Source organism: Stenella coeruleoalba, assembly GCF_951394435.1.
Source record: "Stenella coeruleoalba genome assembly, chromosome: 15".
NCBI lineage: Eukaryota > Metazoa > Chordata > Mammalia > Artiodactyla > Delphinidae > Stenella > Stenella coeruleoalba.
The window spans coordinates 15,808,403-15,827,372 of record NC_137161.1 but is presented as its reverse complement, the minus strand read 5'-3'; the positions used below and the strand labels follow the sequence as shown (position 1 = coordinate 15,827,372).

General features: G+C 41.8%; 1 protein-coding gene across 1 annotated transcript; it reads right to left on the bottom strand.

Moving 5' to 3' along the window:
• Positions 1 to 1,872: 1,872 nt before the first annotated feature.
• On the bottom strand, positions 1,873 to 18,612 carry SERINC3 (serine incorporator 3). The gene is made up of 10 exons (XM_079945265.1): positions 18,452 to 18,612; positions 13,037 to 13,198; positions 12,002 to 12,195; positions 10,156 to 10,235; positions 9,362 to 9,499; positions 9,065 to 9,234; positions 7,593 to 7,683; positions 6,099 to 6,279; positions 3,460 to 3,687; positions 1,873 to 2,807 (listed from the first exon to the last, which is right to left on the bottom strand). Exons 1-10 carry the CDS (start codon positions 18,488 to 18,490, stop codon positions 2,669 to 2,671), a joined length of 1,422 nt encoding a protein of 473 aa, XP_079801391.1. The 5' UTR covers positions 18,491 to 18,612; the 3' UTR covers positions 1,873 to 2,668.
• Positions 18,613 to 18,970: the final 358 nt, after the last annotated feature.

Below are 18,970 nucleotides of genomic sequence, written 5' to 3'. Positions count from 1 at the left end.
TATAGCCAAGCAAAGCAGGGACACTGCCCTCTCGTTTTTAAAGAGAATTTGTTATTTCAAATTAATATCAAAGTTGTCATCATGAGAAGAAAATAAAACCTTTATTGGGGTTTGTTACATTTACTTTACAGTTTAGTATTGCTTTTACCTTAAAGGACATAAGGTGGGGGATGGTACACGGTAATGTTCTGGAAGTTCAGGACCTTTAAAAGTCTTAAAACTGGCTGGCCCTGCTTTAAGGATAATGAGGTGATTGCTTTTCAATGGCAAAGTAAGGGGCTACACCTCCCCGAACTGCCCCCCAAATCCCTGGCAACTTTATCTCTGAACCACGGCATAAGGTACTGGTTTAAATGGTGGTGGTTCCAACACTTCATATCAAGCCCTGTTTCCTGACCCCTCACCTACAGCTCAACTGATACTGTCCCCTCTATGTCCCATCTGTTTAATTCTGTAAGAACACCTCAAATCTAACCTCCACCAGATTATGGGTGAATATCTCTGACCTTTGACTATTGTCTGGTCTCATATTAGCCCACACGGAGATTAGCAGCTACCACCAGATGTGCTTAAAATGGGTTAAGCACCTTGCAAAGTAGTTTTACTCCCTAAACAATCTTTTGTACTAAGATAAACTTCCAAACAAAGGAAACACTGAGGCTCAGACAGATTGTCATTTGCCCAAGGTCATAAAGCATAGTATATACTCAATAAGTATTAACTGACCAGTCTGACTGATAGAAAATGGCAAAGCTTGTTTGCAAACCTAAACAGTCTGACTCTTAGCCATCTTGAGGGACCACCTCCCATCTTCTCTTCTAGTGCAAATTGTTCCTCCCCTTCCGGTTTTTCTCACCATATAAACGGAACCACCATACACTCAGGTGATTAAATCAGCATGACTCAGGAATCTACCTCTCCCCCATAGCTAATCAATTGCCAAGTTAAAATTTTTAATTACTCAGTAACTCTCAGCTGTCAGTTTCTCTCCATCCTCACTTTGACTTCTTTGTTTCAAATCTTATTATATGGACTGCCCCGGTCTCATGTCCCTAAATCCATTCTCCATATATCAGCCACAGTGACTGAAGACATCATTCATCCACGTCACTCTGAATATGTGAATATGTTCCCTGTTGCCTTCGCATAAGGTCCAAACTCTTCAGTGTGGTTTACAAAGCCCTTCGTGACCTAGTCCCTGCCCACTTCTCCCCTTTACAGCTTCACTGAACATGTTTTTTTTTTTTTTTAATCTCCCTACCCTTAACATACCATTTAGTCTACCCTTCAGCAATGCCATTCCACTTCCCCATTTCTCTTTTATTAGCTAACTCCTAACGTTTCTTGGCTTAGACAACACTTTTTCCAAGAAGCCTACCATGACACCCCAACCTAGCACCTCTACTTTGAGTTCTCTGCAATTCCTAAATCACAGCACTAATCACAACACGTTGTACTACCTGTCAGCTCATTATATCCTCCTCGAAACTCTAAGTCCAAGATGGCAGAGCCGCTGCCTGTCATGTTGAAAGGTGCATCCCAGAACCTGACAGGGCCTGGTACAGAACGCGCAGTAAATCTTCCCTGAGTGAACTGTTCTGTTCTACCGCCCTGTGTGCTGCCTCTCCCGAAAGCTTCCCGGCAGTGCTGACCTTCTCGCTCATCTACCCAAGTGTCTTGCCCAGAAAAGATATTTAGTACCATTTCCAAATGAGTTCAAGACTCTACTCACCAGCCAGACCTTAAGTTTTAGAAGGAACAGGAGCATTCTGCAAGATGATTTATAAACCTGACTGTCCATATGTCCAAAAAAAAAGAAAAACATAGAATGGCTGCTAACTGATAAAAGCTGTTAAAGAAAGGGCCTTAAAAGCTTGTCTTTCTATTTTAATCAAATACCTTTATAGTGCAAATAATAAATTCACATGCATTATACTTTTACATACTCATAACAAGATAATTACACAGACTAAAGTTGCACGGTTTTCCCAAGTGAATCTTCAGTTTAACCAAACCTACAAAGCATTTAATTGAAATTAACATTTCTGGCAAAGCCACAGGCTTAAATCAAGCAGCATCAAGACTGTAGTATAAAAAAAAGTAAACGAAAAAACTCAAGATATAGAAACAGTAGCCATACTAGCAACCCCTCTTCTGGGGCAAGACCCACACATGTATTCCTCTCCCCAAGCACTATGAGTTTAAGGACTGAACAAAGAGCTTGTTTCACACAAGACTTTCACAGAAGAAAACTGTCATAGAAATGCATTATTATAATTACTATGCTTTTTAAAGATTTTGCAATAGAAATATATTAACGACAGCCTCAAATATCCAACATTTTTCTGTCTTACATGTTAAATCAAAGTTGTAGGAACCTATAAGTCTTAATAAAGAACTCTCTTCACAGCACAGCTGTAGTTCACTTTAAAAGGCAAAACGTTCCTTTTACTCTATATCCTTACAAATAAACATTATATAGATATAAACGAAAAGTTCTGATCCTGCATTAAGCATCATTCACTCTTGCCCTCTGATATAAACCTGGATATAGTCTTATTTGCAGAGAGTTTGCTTAATATATTAGTTGAAGCAAAAGTAAAAGGGATGTGAGCTTTCAGCAAAGGAGACCTTTATGAATTTCAGTGTGTCCTTGGCACTCAGAGCTTCAGCTGAAGTCTCGACCGGTGAGGACGAGCGGAGCCACAAGGGTCCAGACGTAGAGGAGGAGGCAGACCCAGCTGGAACTGATCTTGACCCACACAGCTGGCCACTTGCTGGTCATGGTCTGGAAGTTTGCATCAGGGCTAAGAAAACAGCAGAGAGGTAGGTAAAGGAGCCTAATTTCAGCATTCAGCAGCCCCTCAGCAAAAGCTAAGAAATGCTCCAGTGAAATTCGACTGACACGACTCCCTAGTAAGTTTCTAGAAGAGACTTGAGAAAGCTGTGGTTTTTAGTTTTTATGAGCAGGGAACTCTGCCTCTCAAACAGCTTTTATCTCTTGCCTGCATGAAGAACTGTGACTATTCCTTGCAAAAAGTTCTTCAGGAACATCTAGCTCTTCTACATATTGGTCAAAGTCTAGATTGAAATGACCTCCCTGAAACTCTCCTTCCTTACCACATGATTACTTTGATCAGAATACTCTATACGGACATCTCTAGACAGAGAAATATCAGGGAACAAAGACAAGTCAGCTCACTTAATGTCATGATTTTCTCTCTCAAGTAACTCAAGTTTGGAAGGGCTTCCCGTGATTTTCACCGTAAGAATTCCAACTGGATTTCAAATGCAAGAGGAGAAAAAGTCAAAAGTATTTCAGAAAAGAGCACTGAACACAACTTCATTATAAGGGTAAAGAAAGGGGATTCTGAAGTCAGGACAATGGATGTAGACTTTACAGGCAACCCTGAGGGGCTAATTGTTTTTCCCTCGACTCTCTCTCTCTCTGCCTCCTACCTGTACCAGTTGGTCAGGGTCATCATGATGTACAAGGAAGCCGAGCAGAGCATGAGGTGGAATATGGAGTAGTTGTACTGCACGCCCTCTCGCTCGTTGTCCACAGCCCGCCGAGGCCGTCCATCTTCCTCATCGCTGGCGCCGTTGGCAGTCGTATCACGGAGGATCACGCTGTCACTTCCTGACAGGGTCAGCTTGCTTACTTGGCTATTGCTGGCATTGCGGATGCTGGAGAGCGACCCCAAGAAGGTAAGTCAGAAAGGGGCCATTGGGCTTCGCTGGTGGCACAGTGGTTGAGAGTCCGCCTGCCGATGCAGGGGACGCGGGTTCGTGCCCCGGTCCGGTAAGATCCCACATGCCGCGGAGCGGCTGGGCCCGTGAGCCATGGCCACTGAGCCTGCGCGTCCGGAGCCTGTGCTCCGCAACGGGAGAGGCCACAACAGTGAGAGGCCCGCGTACCGCAAAAAAAAAAAAAAGAAAGGGGCCATGAACACGAAATGCTGTCACTGGTCTATACACATGAAGGTTATTTCTGAACTGCTCCTGCTTTGGGGACCGAAGGGCTTCTGAAGGGTTTGCTTAAATGCCTGTCATCACAAGACAGAGACAGTACTCTCATCAGTTACAATTTGAGGGTTTAACTGCCTAGGAGTTTCCCAAAACATACTATGCTCTCAATGTCTGCTTCAGGACTTCACAAGTACCTCTCTCCTTTGCTTGGAATGCACTCCCCACCTTCTCCCAGCTAACTTAATCACCCTTTAAATTCTCTGATCAGGCTGTGCCCTCTAGGAGGTCTTCCCTGGCATCACCCTATCACTAGGCTGGATTAAATTCCCACAGCTCCTTACTCTTCCTTCTGCTATATCACTTACTGTTCCTGTCTTCCTTGCTATTCATAGAACTTTTTGACAATGACCTTAGTCATCTATGCATTTCTAGTACACAGCAGATATTCACTAAAAGTTTGTTAAATGACTGAATAAAAAAGTACATACAAATAAAGGACAAAACCCACATGAACATCTCAACAAAGAGAAAGCATTTTACAAAAATCTGATATTTTTTTCATGATAAAAACTCAAAATAGAAATAGAGAAGAACATCCTCAAACTGATAAAGGGCATCTATCAAATAGCCAGGGCTGGGCTTCCCTGGTGGCGCAGTGGTTGAGAGTCCACCTGCCGATGCAGGGGACACGGGTTCGTGCCCCGGCCCGGGAAGATCCCACGTGCCACGGAGTGGCTGGGCCCCTGAGCCATGGCCGCTGAGCCTGCCCGTCCGGAGCTCCGCAACGGGAGGGGCCGCAGCAGTGAGAGGCCCGTGTACCGCAAAAACAAACAAACAAACAAACAGTCAGGGCTAACATCATACTTAATAGTGAAAGACTAAAAGCTTTGCCCCCAATATCAAGAATCAAAGGAAAACAAACAAAAACAGTCACAGACAGTATGAAAACAAATGAACATAGCTGTATGCCAATAAAACTTTATTTACAAAAACAGGAAGCCAGCCCAAAGGGCTGTTATTTGCCAACCCATATTTTAAGCAATCATTAAAAAAAGAAAAAAGGATAAATCTACACATTATGTGCAAAGCTGTCCAAATTATGACAAATTCATAGGCATTTCAGAAAGTATATATACTGTTATATAGAATGCTCCCAATTTATTTATTTATTTATTTTGTGGTACGCAGGCCTCTCACTGATGTGGCCTCTCCCGTTGCAGAGCACAGGCTCCGGACGTGCAGGCTCAGCGGCCATGGCTCACGGGCCTAGCCGCTCCGCGGCATGTGGGATCTTCCCGGACCAGGGCATGAACCCGTGTCCCCTGCATCAGCAGGCAGACTCTCAACCACTGCGCCACCAGGGAAGCCCGCTCCCAATTTATTTTGAAAAAATTAGATATCAAGTGATATAAATAAAATTATGTAACTATTTATAAAAATATGCATAATTATATAGATACAGATAGGTCAATAGACAGTAAGTATAAACAAAGGAAAAAAGCCTGAAATAATATGTACCAAAATGTTAATCATAGCAGAGGTAAATTTAGAGGGAGGACCATTTCATTTCCTACTGTTCTCACTTAAGCTATTAATTTATATAAATATATCCTTGCCCATTTTTATTATTGCATATTTTAAAATTATTAAAGTAACATGCACTTATACAGACAATATCAATAAAAATGGGTGGGAGAATGAGTGAATACTGCTAACATAGGTTATATCTGGTGTCCTGGATTAACTACAGACTAACATTTCATGTATAAAATTCTGTAGTTGTTTAAATATTATTTACAGTGATCAGAAAATAAAGATTGTTTTAAAAAAAGATAAGCCAACCAATTTTCAGAGCCAGTATTCTAGCTGATCCAGAGTCAGGTAAAGGCTTTATCCTCCTATACAAAGGAGAACATATCTCTTAGTAAGCCTGGGAGGAATTATTCGATGAGAGGATTTACTGAACTTAAAGAAATGTACACAGCAAGGTAACTGAAGCAAGTCAATGACTTTAATAAGGAAGAGTTAAATTTTTGTAATTCTTCTCACTGTTTTTTGAAAGCAAAATAGCTTCTTCACTCTATTACTAACCTTCCTAAGAATTTTGTCCTAAGTACTTTTAAACTTACCTAGAATACAAAAGGGAGAGAACAAAGACGACCAGCCCAATAAAGTTCTCTTTATTCAGAGAAGGCCCACTCTGCGACGGTGCAGCAGGAGTAGGGGCAAGAGCAGTTGCATTTGCAGGAGCCAAGGTTGGTGAGGTCATGTGCATAATGATGCTCAATAGGCCAGGGTTGCAGGAATGATCTGAAAATGAAAAACTGTTTATATCTTTCAGTATAACTCATCTTGGTCCAAAAGGATTTGAGGGGTGTGCTATACATCACTCATTCGTGATTTAAAACATAGGAATGCTACACTTCAAAGAACCTGCAACTGGGCAGCCAGCAACGCATCTGTGTTGCAACTACAGACTTAGTTTTAGAAAAAAGGAAATGAAACTACAACAACAAAGTATTTGTCAAATATCATAAATGTCAATCTTGATTTCACTGGGTTTGAAATTTAACTGGCAAGTCTTTTTGGCTCTATAGTTGTGTTTAAAGCACAAGTTTACGCAGACTTAGAAAACAAACTTATGATTACCGGGGGGGAAGGGATAGTTAGGGAGGTTGGGATTGACATGTACACACTGCTATATTTAAAATGGATAATCAACAATGACCTACTGTATAACACAGGACATTCTACTCAATATTATGTAACAACCTAAATGGGAAAATGTATAACTGAATCACTTTGCTGTATACCTGAAACTATCAAAACATTGCTAATCAACTATACTCCAATATAAAATAAAAACTTAAAAAAAAAAACTAATTTGTTTGCAAAATAAGGCTAGATTCAATAAACTTGGCCTGGTTAGCAAAAAAAAAAAAAAAACAGCACAAGGAGTTTATCCCTAGTTTTGTTTCTACATAGTTACATAGGAATACAATAAAAGTAAGTTGAGTCATCACTGAATGGTCTGAAATAATGGTTTTCCTTGAAAAGGAGTCCATAAAATACCCCCACTGAGAAACAATCCCATAAGATCTACAAAAGGAGATTTCCTGCAGCTGTTTCTTCTGCAGCCTGTACCACCAAAGTAACACTCAATTAAAGTAATTCTACAAAGGGCCAAAACAATGTTGCCTTGTTCAGCTCTTAACTAGTTTGACTTAGTCCAGGGAAAAGCCTGGACTATATAAAGGACTGTGGTCCTTTAGGCTGTCAGCTCTGAATAGCCATGAATAGACATGGAGAATAAAACGTGAAAGGTAAATACCGTGGACACTGTACATTTAAGTGAAGTTTTTTGTCTGTTCATTTGTTTGTCTGACATTTGCTCCAGCTCTAGTTTCTGCACCCACCAAAGGAGTAATTTCTTACTTTCTTTTTTCTTTTTCTTTTTTTTTCTGGCTGCGTGGCGTGGCTTGTGGGATCTTAGTTTGCCGACCAGGGATCAAACCCAGACCCACAGAAGTGAAAGCATGGAGTCCTAACCACTGGGCTTCCAGGGACATTCTCATTTCTTACTTTCTTTTCACCAAATGAATGCGTTATTAAAACTCCCTTACCAGGTTCATTGGACATGGCTGACCATGTGAGGTACATGGTGTAGAGGGTGATGATAGAGGACTGCAGGAGGCCAGAACGAGGCTGGTGTTCCTACAGAATCAAAAAGAAAACAATGCCATAGGAATTGCAAGGGCTGAATTTCTAAAACCCAGCATACTTCCTGGGACCCACTGAATTGTTATTAATTGAGAACCTTCTAATTCTGCCTGACAGTTGAAAGATGACAAGTAACCTTTCAGTTTGAGTTAGCTTGAAAAAGAACCAAGAAAGAGGAGGCATGCACTACTGGTTCTCAGGCATTTCATAATCCTGGAAATTCCTGTATATCACACAAAGGCTTAGATTTACTACTAGTTCCTTGGTACAGTGAAATCTAAGCTAAGCTTTGCCACTGGCTAGCTTGGTGACCCATCACCTCTCTGGAACTTCGGTTTTCTCACTTTTAAAAGGAGAGGTGGGCTTCCCTGGTGGCGCAGTGGTTAAGAATCTGCCTGCCAATGCAGGGGACACGGGTTCGAGCCCTGGTCCGGTAAGATCCCACATGCCGTGGAGCAACTAAGCCCGTGCGCCACAACTACTGAGCCTGCGCTCTAGAGCCCGCGAGCCACAACGACTGAAGCCCACACGCCTAGAGCCGGAGCTCCGCAACAAGAGAAACCACCGCAATGAGAAGCCCGCGCACCGCAACGAAGAGTAGCCCCCGCTCACCGCAACTAGAGAAAGCCCGCGCCCAGCAACAAAGACCCAACGCAGCCAAAAATAAAATAACTTTTTTTTTTTTTTAAAAGGAGAGGGCTTCCCTGGTGGCGCAGTAGTTGGGAGTCCGCCTGCCGATGCAGGGGACACGGGTTCGTGCCCCGGTCCGGGAGGATCCCACATGCCGCGGAGCGGCTGGGCCCGTGAGCCATGGCCGCTGAGCCTGCGCGTCCGGAACCTGTGCTCCGCAAGGGGAGGGGCCACAACAGTGAGAGGCCCGCGTACCGCAAAAAAAAAAAATAAATAATAATAATAATAAAAATAAAAAAGGAGAGGTGATGTCTAGATGTTCTTTTCACACCTAAATTCATATCTGAATTTTAAAAATATTGTATTTAAATGAGGAAACTCAGGAGCATGAGTTGTTTTAAATATTAAAATCAATTATTTTTTCTAGTTGAATTCCCCTAAAATATCTTTGCTAAAGATTCCTAAGAATCAGTCTCATGATATAAACAATTTTATAAGAATGATAAATTCTCAAGTTACATAGATTTTTTTCTTAAATAATAGGGAAATTATTCATTTACTGGCCCTCCATGGCACATTTTAGAGTGATTAAGTTATAATTAAGAAGACTTTATCGTGTTGAAGTAGAAAAATGTTTAAGTAGATAAACTTGGACATAAATTCATACAACAGGTTACCTAGGTTTCAAGTTTAGCATTCATTAAAAATCCTTCACAGGAGGAAGAAGCAGAAATCACAACCATACCTGAATTTTTGGATGGATTGACATAATAGAAACCACAATGCAAAGGATCAGATTAAAACTGATGAAGAACTTGTTTTCTGTGCAGCCATCTGGTTTGGTGTAGTATGTGTAGAGCAATATGACAGAGATGATTGACAGGATATAAAACATGCTTGTGACAGACAGTAAAGCTAGAAAAAAGAAAACAAACATGAATGCCCACAGTCATAACAAACTCTTATACTAACGAGGACCAATTTTCACCCTATTTAACGTAGCATAAGGCAGTATGGCTCTCATAGGGGTTTAGATACCTACCCGCATACCAGCACCTTGGGTTCCCTTCTTCCATTCGATTTACCCATAATTCATTCCAAGAGTGAGCAAAGTCCACCAACAGCACCAGCTGGATGAGGATGAAGAAGGCAGCCCCCACCATGCCAATAAAAAACCAGGCTACAAACCAAAAGCACAGTTACTCTTCACCATAGGAGCAACATTTCAGAATGTTACTGTCCAACATTCTAAAAAGATTTCAATTCAAGTAATAGAGAGGTAATAAAGACATTGTCTCCAGCAGTACAGCAAGATTATTGCAATTCCAAACTCAAAGGCATTCTCTGAGAAGTGTTCTGTTGGGTTTCAGACCTTTTCAAACTTGTTCTAGCTTGTGCCAAGGGGAGCCTAGGGTCTGACATTCCAAATGGAAAAGATATAAGCCCTTTCCTTTACTTACAGGGATAAAAATCACAGTGGAAATCCACAGATGTCACGATAAGGAAGCAGGTTAAGACAGGAATAGTGGAACACATGGTTACAAGCCCTTACGTTGACAAGCTCTCCGATTAACGTGGTATTGCCAAGTGAGAAGAGAAACTATTAAAATATTGGCAAACGAACATATGGTTCCAGAATAGCTGAGAAGTGGGCTGAATGCCTCCCGGCTTTAATCAATCAATTAATATCTTAATATTAGTACCAAGTCATGGTAATTGGACACCATCTCATTTAATTACCAGTTCTGCAAAAATCAGTAATGAAAATGTAGCTTTAACTCAATCATTTGTAGAGTTTGTATAGATTATAATTGACCCCCTAATAGTGAACCATACCTGTGGTGAAGTGGCCCCCAGGGATATAGAAAGATCCAACCATGATACCAACAATGGCAGCAATTTTGAAGAACCAAAACCTATTAAAATATAAAAGTACACTTATGAAATGCTAATTTTTGCCCTTACACTGAGAAAAATGAATTTCTAAAATGCAAAAATAAAGCCTTACTAGCCACTTCCAACATGATTAGGCTTATTTCTTCATTTGACATGAAACTACTTCACTCAATACTTCACACAACTTAAGAACAAACGTTAGCACAGAGACCAAATCATGCACATTCACAAGAAAGAAACATGTTATTTCCCTACTTTCAGCACTTAAAGATAGGCCTTTTTCTAGAATTTTGGAGCATTCTAAACTAACGATGTTAGCTAAATATAAAGCAATCAACTTAGATCTGGGGGAAAGTGAATCACCAAATCCTTCCTTTACAACATGGGAAAACCATGCCCCATAGTGTTAAAAAACCCATCCTGAAACTGTGCCCCATAGTTAACAGACACTGGTGCCCAACAGAAATTCTTGAGCTTGCCTTACACAACAGTGCTAAGGGAACAGCTGGTTATAGAACCACCCCCGCTTGCAGCCTTGCCTTCAAAAGGTTCATCGTAATTTTTTTTTTTCAAATTTCATACCCTCCAACCTTCATATGGCCTAGATAATATACCACAAGACTCTTTTTTAACTACCCCTGTAGATAACGTGCCTCTGACTTGTGGGTCACTATAGTAACGGGGGCTTAAGCCGTTTTTCAGAAACTGGGAGTTAGTTTTTATCCAGTTCAAGCTGCCTAAGACTGGTCGGGACCACTGACCCTAAGACAGGGCCTGCACAGATGTGCAATGAATAACCCTTTTGATGTCAGTGCCAAAAATGAATGATCCTTTTGATGTCAGAGTGCCAAAAACTCTACCCTCAGATTATGCTAAGCATCTCCATTTTTGAACATGCATCCTATTAAGAAGCATGTAATTCAGATACACCTGTGCAGAACACTGATTACCTCACCTTTTCCTTACCTCCATTCCCTTTCCCCAAACCTAAGACTACTCTGCTTCTCTATCCCATAAATAACTAAAGCCTCTCGCCTTCGGGGAGGCAGATCTGAGGTCTGTCTTCCCGTCTCTGCTGCAAACCTCAGCATCTCAGGTTGGCTTGCCGCACATCAGGCGATTGGACATAAATGCCTTGCCCACAATCACACAGTTCGTCACTGGCAAAGGCCAGGACCAAACCTGGCTTTCAGTCAATCTTTAAAGACTGCCTTGTATGGCAGAGTGTAAAGAAAGCAGCTTTGGAGCTGGACAGACTTGAGTTTCAATCCTAGCTCCAACCCTCACTAGCTGAGACATCTTAGGCAATTTATTTAACCTCCCTGTAAAGGGGAACCGGGGATCAGGAACGGGAAGCGACAGAATATGTGAATCAGGGGCCCAAATATATTCACTATTTATCTTTCTGTATACTGTTTAAATATATCAGGTAAATGTTTCTCTTTTAACAACAGAAAGAAAAAATGTGTGTGTGTGTGTAGTGCTTAGTACAATGCTTGAACTGTTTCATAGGTGTTCCATAAAAATCTAGGCACTTTAAGCAAAGGTATTTTTAAAAAATACAGGAAAAAGACAAGATTGTCCTTGTCCACTCTACCTCTTCCATGCTGCAGGGCTCCAACTGAAAATGATGTTGAAACAACTTCCCATGTATAGTAGGTCGGAAATACATCTGGGCCACTGATTTACATACTCTACTGCTTTCATCAAAATGGCAACATGAACTGCTGAAGGGGAGGGTGCACATCATAACATAACAAGTTAATAATAAATAATTCCTACAAACCCATTGTGTATCGCTGCTCTGGGATCTTTACTCGTTTTCACTTTTAACATGAGCAGAAAGAAGGCAAAGAAAAAGACGGCCAAGGCAAAGTTGATTCGATATACGGCTTTATAACGAACCAGCACATCACAGTGTTTATCCATGATTATATCAGCCACCTTGGTTTTAAGTCCTTCATCACAGAATCCAGGAATCTGGAAAAAGCAATTTTAATGTTATGGGAATATCCACATTTAAAGAGAGATTCTATTCCACAATAGGAAAGCCTGGATTTTTAAAACTGACCACTTAAACAACTGCAAGACTCTCCTGTGGGACTTCTCTCTTTGCCTTCCAATTCACTTACAATCTTGTCACCAAATAGAATAAACAAGTTGCATTTTGAAAATAAAAGGCAAGAGCTCTCTCTCTCTCTTTTCTTTTTAATATTTTATTTATTTGTTTATTGGCTACGTTGGCTCTTAGCTGCAGCACACAGGATCTTGCATTGCAGCGTGCAGACTCTTTGTTGCAGCCCGCGGGCTTAGTTGCTCCACGGCATGTGGGATCTTACTTCCCCGACCAGGGATCAAACCCGCGTCCCCTGCATTGGAAGGCGGATTCTTAACCACTGGACTACCAGGGAAGTCCTGAGTGCTCTCTTTTTGGCCCTTACCTGTGGATGAGGTTATCTCCCATTTTCCCATGAGTTTTCATGCTACAACCCACTCCTTCTGAAGGTGAAGGGCCAGTCTAGTTTAAATGTTTAAAACTAAACATATAAGAAAAGATAAAGTTTTAGGGCCACTCTTTTAATATCTTTCCCAAAGCTGTTAGACTAAAGATGTTCATTCTGACTACCTTTACTTTGGGAAAAGACTGATACCTTTATATTCTGTGTCTTGACTATGACCAAAATTTAAAATGCCAACAAATCCAACGAACTTGACTTTCACAACAGTGAAGAAATAAGTACTAATTACAACTAAAACTCTGCAAAATATAAAAATAATAAAAACCACTACGTTAAATAAGGTTATGGTTACCTCTACTTACCTTCTTCAGCTGAGTTTCCATCCCTTCATGAAACATGATACAACATACAATAGTGCCCAGGAAGAGGATGAAAGCATAGATGAGGCGAGTCACAGTGGAATTCTTACTGTTGGGACAGCAGCTACACAGCAAACAAGATGCACCACCGCAAAGGCATGGAACCTGTAATAAGCACATCATCACCATTTGAGACCTCCTTCAGTGGACTCCTTTGTGACATCCAGAACAGAAGATGAGGCCAACCAGGCTTTGAGAGTTTTAACTGAGAACTATAGCTGGGAGGAAGTGGTTAAAAGCATGGGCTCTGGAGTTGATATTATTTCTGCCACTTTACCTCAACAAGTTACATAATGTAAGCTTATTTCTCCATCTGTAAATTAAACTCAATAACAGAATCTTCCTCCCTCAGACATTGCTATATTAAATGAGCACTCAACACAGTGCCTAAAACACAGTAAAAGCCCAATAAATGTTGGTTATGTTCTCACAGACAGCATATTTTATTTAAAAACAATAACACTGAGAAAAATAGAAACTAACTCCACTTGCTGTTTTCTGGGAATCCTAGCTACCAAATCTGATATTACAGCATAAGGCAACATTACATGGAAACCCTTATAAATAATGAAAGCAAGAGACATTCGGCTCCATTCAAGAGTAACCTGGAGTTCGAGCCTTGGTCTGGGAAGATCCCACATGCTGCGGAGCAACTAAGCCCGTGTGCCACAACTGCTGAGCCTGCGCTCTAGAGCCCGCGAGCCACAACTACTGAGCCCACGTGCCACAACTACTGAAGCCCATGTGCCTAGAGCCCATGCTCTACACCAAGAGAAGCCATGGCAATGAGAAGCCCGCACACCACAACGAAGAGTAGCCCTGCTCACCGCAACTAAAGAAAGCCCACGCACAGCAATGAAGACACAACACAGCCAAAAATAAATAAATTTATTTAAAAAAAAAAAAGTAACCTGGAGATTCCTCAAAGTCAAACATAGAATTATCATATGGCCCAGTAACTACACTCTTACATATACACCCGAAAGAACTGAAACAGGTATTCAAACAAAAACTTGTATATGAATGTTCAAGGTAGCACCATCTACAATTGTCAAAAGGCAGAAACAACCCAAATGTCTATCAACTGATGAATGGATAAGTAAAATGTGGTATACCTGCAAAATGGAATGTTATTTGGCCATAAAAATGAAGTACCGATAGCTGGTACAACATAGGTGAACCTAGAAAACATCATGCTAAGTGAAAGAAGCCAGACACAAAAGGTCACATATTGTATGATTTCATTCATATGAAATATCCAGAATAGGTAAATCCAGAGATAGAAAGCAGATTAGTGGTTTCCAGAGGCTGGAGGGAGTGAGGAGAAGAGAGTAGACTGCTAAACAGAAATCGAGTTTGTCTTTGGGGTGATGAAAATGTTTTGGACTCAGACAGGTATGATGATAGCCCAACACTGTGAATATACTAAATGTCACTGAATGTCACTTTAAAATAGTTAATTTTATGTAATATGAATTTTACCTCAATTAAAGCAAAAAAAGTAACCTGGATCTTTGGTCAGCTAAATTCTCCTAATGAGCATTCCAGATGAGAGGATATACTTTGTCATTCTTCTATACACTTGAATAGGAAACCACCTGAATTGCTTTGACAGGTGATGTTATGAAGTCACATTACAAGGATACGCTAGTTCAGAATCACCAGCAGAAGCAGCAAATGCAACGCTGGGGGATTCTGGTTTTACAGTATGGTCCCAGTAATAATCTTTTATGAGATAATGTCAGGAATACATAGCACCTAGCACAATGCCTTTCATAGCAGGGGCTCTGTATATCAAGGTAACCGTTAATATCCATAAGCAAAACAGCCACGGGGAACTGACCACCCAGGCTCATCTCCAACTCTTAACTACAATCTGGGTCAAAAGACTGTAATAGAAGTCTGTATCTGGTCGCAGATAGAAATACAGACATTTTACACCTGAAAACAATGACACTAATTGCTACGGGTTTATTTTGTCTGTAGTCTCACACTCCTGACTCCCTTTAGCTATTTTTCCCCCCAGCCAATTAAATAAACTAATGATAGTTGCCTACTGTTTGCTTTAGGTTGAATTGTGTCCTCCAAAATTCGTAGGTTTTAAGTCCTAATCCCCAGTACCTCAGCATGTGACCTTATTTGGAAACAGGGTTGCCGCAGATGTAATTAGGTAAAATGATGTTATACTGGAGAAGAGTGGGCCCCTAATCAAACACGGCTGATGTCATAAAATGGAGAAATCTGGACACAGACATGCATCACAGGGAGAACGTCATGTGAAGATGAAGGCAGAGCCTGATAAGGCAAAGGAACAGCAAAGATGGCTACCAAACCGCCAGGAACCGGGGACGAGGCCTGGAACAGAGTCTACCTCACCACCCTCAGAGGGAACCAACCCTGCTGACACCTTAATCTCAGACTTCTAGTCTCTAATACCATGAGACAATAAATTTCTGTAATTTAAGTCACCCATTCTGTGGTACTTTGTTATGAGGCCCTGGCAAACCAATACACCTACTTACCTGTTTACATCTTGTACCTTGAGGGGGGCCCACCTAGTGTTATATCTCTTGCACCTTTACACAGTAGGTACTCAATCTGTGGAACAAACTTGTCCTACTCTATGTTATGTCACTTCTCCCTCTCAGTAAACAACTCTATTTGAGAGAGGCTGGAACCTGGGACCCTTTACCTGAGTGCTTGCACATGGACTAACCCTTGAGCAACAGAATACAAAGAAACTATAAGGGACTCAAAATAACTGCACACATGAACGGTAAGATACAAAAAAGCCACAAACCAACTGCCACTTCGGAGGTGCACAGAGCAATAGCAGGGTACTGTGCGCGACCCCTGCACAGAGCCCCACCAAGGGGGAGAGCAGATTACCTAAGCCACACCTCTTGCTCAACCCACTGATCCGCCCCTACCCATATCCCATTTAAGGAACCAGTTCCCCCATCTGTTACTTGTTTTTCTCTCTCTTGCTTGGCTGAAATTCTCCTCTGGCCTCTTAACAATTTCTGTTGATTAAAGAGTCCAAGGACCCAGGTTGCGTCACATACTCTTCCTGTTGCCAAAGGAAGAGTATGTGACTGTTGCCAAAAACCTTGGAGTCATCCTCCATGCCTTCTCTTTTTCCAAAACCCTCATTCCATTTGTCAGCACATCAGCTCTATCCTCAAAATGTATCCGGAATCTGGCCACTTTCATAGCATCCTCAGCTATCACGTTGGTCCAAGCCACTACTATTATCCCTCACCTGGATTAAATGCAATAGCTCCTGTCTCGCTGCTATAGCAACCCATTCAGAACCCTGAGTTAGTATAAAAATTATTTTCAGATGAAGACATGTGAGATTCAAAAGAAGCAGAAAAAAATGCCTTCTCAGAGCTTTTCTCATCTGACTGAAAGCAACAACTGCCATAAATTGTCTCTCCAAGGAAGTTTTATGGCCACGAAGAAGATAAAAAGACCTCTGCACTCACAGAAACAAGTACTATCACAAACTTTCTTATCTCCTGTTTGTTCTCCTAAAAACCCATTTGTCTTTCCTAAAGAAACCTATTTGTTATTCCCATGGAAGCCCTTTTCTGCCCCACCCAATCCTAACCCTAACCCCAATTAAGTCAGGCATATAATAAGCCCTATATTCTAATCACCTCTTTGAGTTATTCATCACCAAGAACCCCTGCGTGTATGTGGGTTGCACAAGTACATGAACTCTTTTTTTCTCTTGCTAATTTGTCTTTTCTCAGTTTAATTCGCAGGCCCCAACCACTAACCCATTGAGAATGGAAGTTTTTCCTCCCCTACACTGCTTACCCTTTCTTTTCTAACATCTTTTCTCCACACAGCAACCTTGTTAAAACACTGGTCAGATCACATCATTCCTCCTTTCTGTAACGGATCCCCATAATCACATAAGAGTAAAAGCCAATGTCCTTAAATTGGCCAATGGGTATCTACGTGATCTGGCTCCCTTTACTTTTCTGACTTCATTTTCTATTATTCTTCCCCTCACTCATTCCATTCTCTGGTACACTGAATTCCTTGCTGCTCCTCTTGAACAAAAGGAATTAATAAAATATAAAAGTGATTTATAGGTAGAAATGCTTTGATGGCATCAATTCAAATCTCAGCTTTACATCAAAGCCAAAATGTGTTTCCAGTTTCAAATTACCAATTCACGCCCTAATTAATTTCCTTCTTAACTATTTTTTTTCTAAATCTATTTTGTAAACAGTGAGTTTGACCCACTAGTAAACTGTAAAAAAAAAAAAAAGAAAGAAAGAAAATCAACTGACCAGAATTTTTTTTTTTTAATGTGAAAGAAAAGAAAAATTGTACAGCAGGGGGCAAAGGTAAGAATTATTTCAACCTGTGTCTAAATGGGTATATTAAATCAAGCACGTAAAATTTATTCTTACTTTGGGTCAAGGTTGAAAAACTGGAGAGCCACTACAACCTAGGCCCTTAAAAGACCAACTGCCCTTTTCATTTAAGATCAACAACCTTAAAGGATGGAAAATACATTCTGTCCCTAAGAAAAAGTAGTGGCAGTTAAGGAATCATGCTCCTCGGAAGCGAGTGTATGAGTGAACTCATCATATTCTCTTCCATAGATCCCAAAATTCCTTTTTTAAAAGGAATTTTTAAAAGGCGTTTACAATCTACAAAGTGATTCAACCGATTTATCCACTTCATCCTCACAACAGCTCTTGAGGCGAGGAATGCTGGGGTGACTGTCCTCATCTTAAGGTAAACCAGAAAGAAATGACTTGTACAGGGTCCCCAAATGTTCAGGCCATGACTTCCAATTCTTAATAATAACCCACGAGGCCGTCTTTCCACTGCGCCAGAAGCGCAGACAGGCCTCGGTTAAAACCTCACCTCTGCCACAGACTCTGTAGCTTTGGCAAATCCTGTGCTAGGGGATAAAAATATTATTCAAGCCCCACCCACCCCCGCTCAAATAAATGACGCCACCTTAAGAAGGTGCTTGGAAATGAACCAGAGAGCCCGGGCCCCGGGAGCCGAGCTCAGTCCCAGGTCCCATTCCAGCTCCGGAGGAACCCCGAGGCCGGACGGCTCACGGGGCGGGGCAATCAAAATTGTAAACAATGGAGGGCTGGCCTCTTACGTTCCTCCACAATCACAGAAGGCGAACCGCCTGATCCTGATTGCAGGGCATCGCGGATTTTATCCTGGACGCCCCCGGATACCCTCTGCAGCCGAGGGCCGGACCCCCAAACCCCGGGCCCCGGGCGCCAGGCCCGTCGGGGTCTGCGCTTGGGGAGCCCTTATCGCCCTCCCCCAAACCACAGGACCGACGGAGACACCAGACCCCGAACTCACCCAGCTGGCGAGGGAGAAGACGCCCAGCACTGCTCCCATGGTGATGCGGGTGATGGAGGTGGCCGAGGCGGAAGCTCCCAGCGCTGTAGTAACTGCGGGTTGAGGCGTCTCCTCAGACACGCAACGGTTTCTCAGGCCTGAAACGTGCGGCCTGCGTCATGCGTGGCCCCGCCCACCGCCCTCGGCGGGGCTGGGGGTAGGAGGCGGGGCTAAACCAGCCGGAGGCTGCAGAAACAGAGCAAGGTTTATTCCTTCATCTCGTTTGCATTCCCTGGGGGTCCACTTTGTCAAGATCTGGGGTACAGAAGTGCACAAGAATTTATGGCCAAGTTAAGAAGAGACTGACAATGGACAGAAACGCACCATGGCATACTGTGATAATTGCTATGAAAAAGTATTACGAGGAAATATTCTTTCAGTAAAAGTGTATTTAATACCTACTATGTAAGGAGAAGGTAATCAGTTAGGGAGTAGTCCTGGAAGGACTTTATATTTAATCTGAGGTATTTATATTAAGTC